Genomic DNA, 4,295 nt, shown 5'->3' with positions numbered 1-4,295 from the left:
AATATGTTCTATCTGTAAATCTTCATGTTGGGAGCTTAGTCTGCTGTGACAAAATGTGCAGCAAATCAGTGACCAAGTACGCTGCATCATCTTATTACAAATAAATGACTTGAATGAGGTAACTTTAATGGCAGATATCAGGGAGCATCTACGCTCTCTTCTATTTTGCAGTTGCTCTGACTCATCTTCCTGTGTACTCGGAGGACACGAGGGTGCTGCTCGTGTGTGTGCGTGTGTGTGGATGGATGTGTGGTGTGATAGGAGAGCCTTAGATCAGAGATAAATGACTTCATTTAAAGTGTAAGTTTCAGAAAGCTGGAATGAGCCACATCTTCCCCCTCTGTGACACTGCAGATTATGAACTCCATAAATCAATACATTTCTGTAAAAGGATAATGTTCTCCTGCCTGCTACATCCAACCTCCAACAGTGGGGCTGACACAGCTAAGGGCTTTTACATTCATTCCTGATTTCTCGTGTGAGAGGACACTGGGCATGCAAGGTTGTTATATCATAATAAATGTAAATGAAATGGACAGTGTGCGGGGGTCTTTTTCCTAAATTTGTCGGCCCTTCGGTCTTCTCCTGTGCAAAAGCTGCACTGCAAACATACAGTAGTTCAAGGCATAGACATATGCATGTATTGAATGCTTTGGCTTATTGCAACAATTCATACTCATAGCAGCATATTTGACAGGACAGGACTGGCCTGTAAACAGATACAAGTAAACGATGATGATGAACAAAAAGCATCATAACATTTACATTTCTCAACTGATTTTAAATGAGTTGTTTTTTTATGTTCAAGAGTTTATTATGAAGCTACATAAAGCACATACAGTTTCGTCTCCAGTTAAATAGAGTCTTAATAGTTAGGTTGTAATCACCTCTAAACGCTCAAGAGCAGTATGTATCAACATTATAGACTGTCCAAATTAGCTTAATTGCGTGGTGCTTTGGTTGTATAGTGGATATGTCATAATCTACCTCTCAAACAAGAAACAGTCTGTCACCATTGGAAACTCTGCCTCCTCTTCATCATCTACATGCTCCCCCTTGGTCAGATCGTCTGCCAATACAGTCTCAGTTTCCACTCCCACGCTGACGACACACAGCTCTATCTCAGCACCAAACCATCCACTCAGCTCCCCCAAATCTCTGGTCAACTGCCTGTCATCAAAGCCTGGATGTCAGCAAACCTACTAAACTCAACAGCAACAAAACAGAGCTCATGGATGTGCCCGCCAAGGAGCTGCTCCCAAAGGCTGGAGACCTTCCAGGGTTCTCGCCCATGCCCAGCCCTCACTCACTTCAACCCTCCTCCACTGTCACTGGTTCCCAATTCCGTTCCTTATCCACCCAAAAACTTATCAGACTTATAAATCTGACTTTATTTAATATCAAAGACATTTATCTGACTGTATTTATAATAAACAGTTACTACTGACTCTATTTCATAAACTGATAAATCTGACTATTTAATATAAAAGGATACGCCAACAAAAGCGGGAAAGAGGATAATATAAAATAAATGAATTGAGAAGTAAATTAATATTCTATAAAATAATAATTATTGTAACAGGCTAACCATAATAATAATATTAATAATCAAACTAAAATAAAATGTGATAAAATAAAGTTCTCCCATGTCCCAGGTCACCTTGCATAGCTTGCCACCGGATCCACCGACCCCCAAGGGGCCATTTTTCTTTATGTATTTATTTAATTTACTTACTCTACATTTTGTCTCATTTAATTAATTCACCCAGTTATTAAATATTATATAATATACTGTAATATACGTTTTTAATTTGTTTTTTGTGTGTTTCTCTCTTATTAGCTGCTCTGTCTCATCTTGCACCATGTTATATATGTATGTTAACATTCGTCACTTGTACTGCACCTAAAAAAATATATAGAAATAAAAAAATATATAAAAGGATACTTTGGATTGTATTTCATATCAGATTGATACAACTGACTGTATTTAATATCAAACGGACACATCGGACTGCATTTCATACCAAACTGATTAATCTGACTATTTAATATCAAAAGGATACATCTGACAGGATTTCATACTCAACAGATAAATCTGACTGTAAAGTCAAACTGATAAATATGATCTGACTGTGTATGATAACCATATTTTAGCAGAATAACATTACTTTACTGTATTATGTTACTGTAATAACTACTTATTTTTAAGTACACAAACTAACTTCAACATAAGCAACTCAATGAAAATAGCCTGTTAGCTAGTTAGAAGTCTGTTAGGTAAGCTAGCATACTGTCTTATGGTCTTTCCAAACTCCACCACAAAAGTAAAACATTTTGGATGTATTTGTGGCAAATTCCAGACATTAATATTATGGAGGGGAGGACTTTCAAGGCACATCGAATATCACAAATATTCCCATAGGAATGAAAGGACTTCCAGTTGATTCGCCTCATACACATACTAACAAAAAACAATGAAACAAGGTGTTTTATTGCTGCAGTGTCCGGGTGCTATACCTGAAAGTCTTGCACTGGAATGTTAAGTATTGTTGCATACAGTATGTGGGAGTATAGTGTCCACGTTTCTGAGGTGACCAGGTAACAAGTGGGAAATTAGCGGCAAAACATGCTGTGCTGAAAGTAGTGAGAAGCACGTGCGTCAGGGTGCACATTACGCACACGTCATGAACCTACGCTTAGATGAATTACAAATTGCCTGGGACTTTTTGTTGCTAGGTTTGACACCCTCATTTCAATGCAAAATGATCCACACAATACATGGTTGAAAAGGAAACCAAAGTTGTTTATTGAAACCATGTGCGGGGGTGGCTCCGCGCCATCATTACTGGGCGTCTGCATCACCTGCAATGAAGGGAGATTGATTAGTGAAATTGAACGGGATACATTGCGTAATGCAGATAAAAAATAGAAATGCCCTGTACCTGAATCCTGGGGAAGGATGATTGGAACCGAGATGGAGGGACGGTTGAACTGCACCTCGGCAAGCGCCAGCTGTCTCCGGTGCAGCTCCAACCTCTCCTGCTTAATTCGGACCATCTCTTCCTGCAGGGCAGTTTGTCGTTTGAGTTGGCCCTCTATCCACCGCAGCACCACCAGCTTCTCCCTCTCCAGGCGCACCAGCGTCTCGCTGCAGGTGCAGGTTGTTATTGCGGGCCGCCCTGTTAAGCCTCCCCGCATGCGGACACCGGGCCCTGCTGGTTGGCTCGCGGGGACAGGGCACGGTCGTGGGGGGTCGTCCTCTCCTGGGGGCATGCACGTCCCTGCTCCGCTCCCGGATGGCTCCTCTTCATCCTCACTTTCTGAGAGCCCCTCGTCCCCCTGAACATCGATGCCCCCACTAATGCCTTCAGAGGCCGTCTTCCCGATGATAGAGAGGACTTTCTCCTCGTCGGGAGTGAGGGTCGTCCCACCCGGTGCTCCACCACCCGTGCCCATGGATTCTCTCCTCACCTTCGCACTCTTCTTTTTTGTTTGGCTCTGGAACTCCTGCCACTTCTTCCTCACAGCACCCCAGTCACGCAAGCCACATGGGCTGGAGGGGGACATCTTTTCGGCTATGGCCTGCCAAACATGGTTCTTCACTGTGATGTTCTTTTTGCCCCTTGTTCCCCCGAATAAAACATCTCGGTGCTGCCAGACCTCATCCACTAAGACGCCCATCTCTTCCGCTGTAAATGATGGTGCCCGCTTGCTTCTCTTGCTGCCGGTTTCTTCCATTCTCACATGTGTGTGCCTATATCCACGGGGGTATATATGCGCTAATGGGCTTGATTACTACTTGGATACACCTGTTGGCACACGCACCCCCCCCCCCCCCCACACACACACACACACGATACATGCGTGGCCTAATTGCACCGGTGTGGGGGGACCACGGGGCGCTGTGTGTGACTTATGCGCTGATAAAAAGGTGGGTGATCGATTTGCCTGGCATCGATTGATTCAGTTCCAGCACCACCGCACTGGACAGCTTCCACTAAGAACTTCTTAAGAAGCTTCTTTGGCTTGATCTTAAGGTTCTCCTAAGAAGGCAGTTAAGAACGCGTCTGGGAAACACCCGTATCTTAGCGCTCCTTCTTAGCCGAACCCTTCTTAAGAGCCTTCTTAAGTCCTTAAGAACGATCGAATCTGGGAAACGCGGCCATTATGTGATCAGCTGTTTAAGAAACCCTGTGAGCGGTTTCAAACTAAAAAAAAAGACTTTTGCCAGGTCAAACCGGTTCTGCTTTTGCCAGGGTGCCCCCAACGAACCGGAGTGATGCCAATCGCTGGGT

General features: G+C 43.6%; 1 protein-coding gene across 1 annotated transcript; it reads right to left on the bottom strand.

Moving 5' to 3' along the window:
- Positions 1–2,782: 2,782 nt before the first annotated feature.
- Positions 2,783–3,882, bottom strand: LOC115567916 (uncharacterized). Its single transcript, XM_030394856.1, has 2 exons — positions 2,943–3,882; positions 2,783–2,862 (listed from the first exon to the last, which is right to left on the bottom strand). Exons 1-2 carry the CDS (start codon positions 3,736–3,738, stop codon positions 2,843–2,845), a joined length of 816 nt encoding a protein of 271 aa, XP_030250716.1. The 5' UTR covers positions 3,739–3,882; the 3' UTR covers positions 2,783–2,842.
- Between the last annotated feature and the right edge of the window lie 413 nt (positions 3,883–4,295).

The sequence above is a fragment of the Sparus aurata genome, chromosome 17, assembly GCF_900880675.1.
Source record: "Sparus aurata chromosome 17, fSpaAur1.1, whole genome shotgun sequence".
Lineage (NCBI taxonomy): Eukaryota > Metazoa > Chordata > Actinopteri > Spariformes > Sparidae > Sparus > Sparus aurata.
Note: the sequence above shows the minus strand (reverse complement) of the source record. Positions and strands in the feature narration are given on the sequence as shown.

What these genes read in the sequence shown, in the direction of transcription:
- LOC115567916 (XM_030394856.1), bottom strand. Translation starts at nt 3,738, where the DNA reads ATGGAAGAAACCGGCAGCAAGAGAAGCAAGCGGGCACCATCATTTACA. An exon ending in CATCCTTCCCCAGGATTCAG is followed by an intron (nt 2,863 to 2,942) that starts GTACAGGGCATT and finishes CCTTCATTGCAG; the next exon opens with GTGATGCAGACGCCCAGTAA.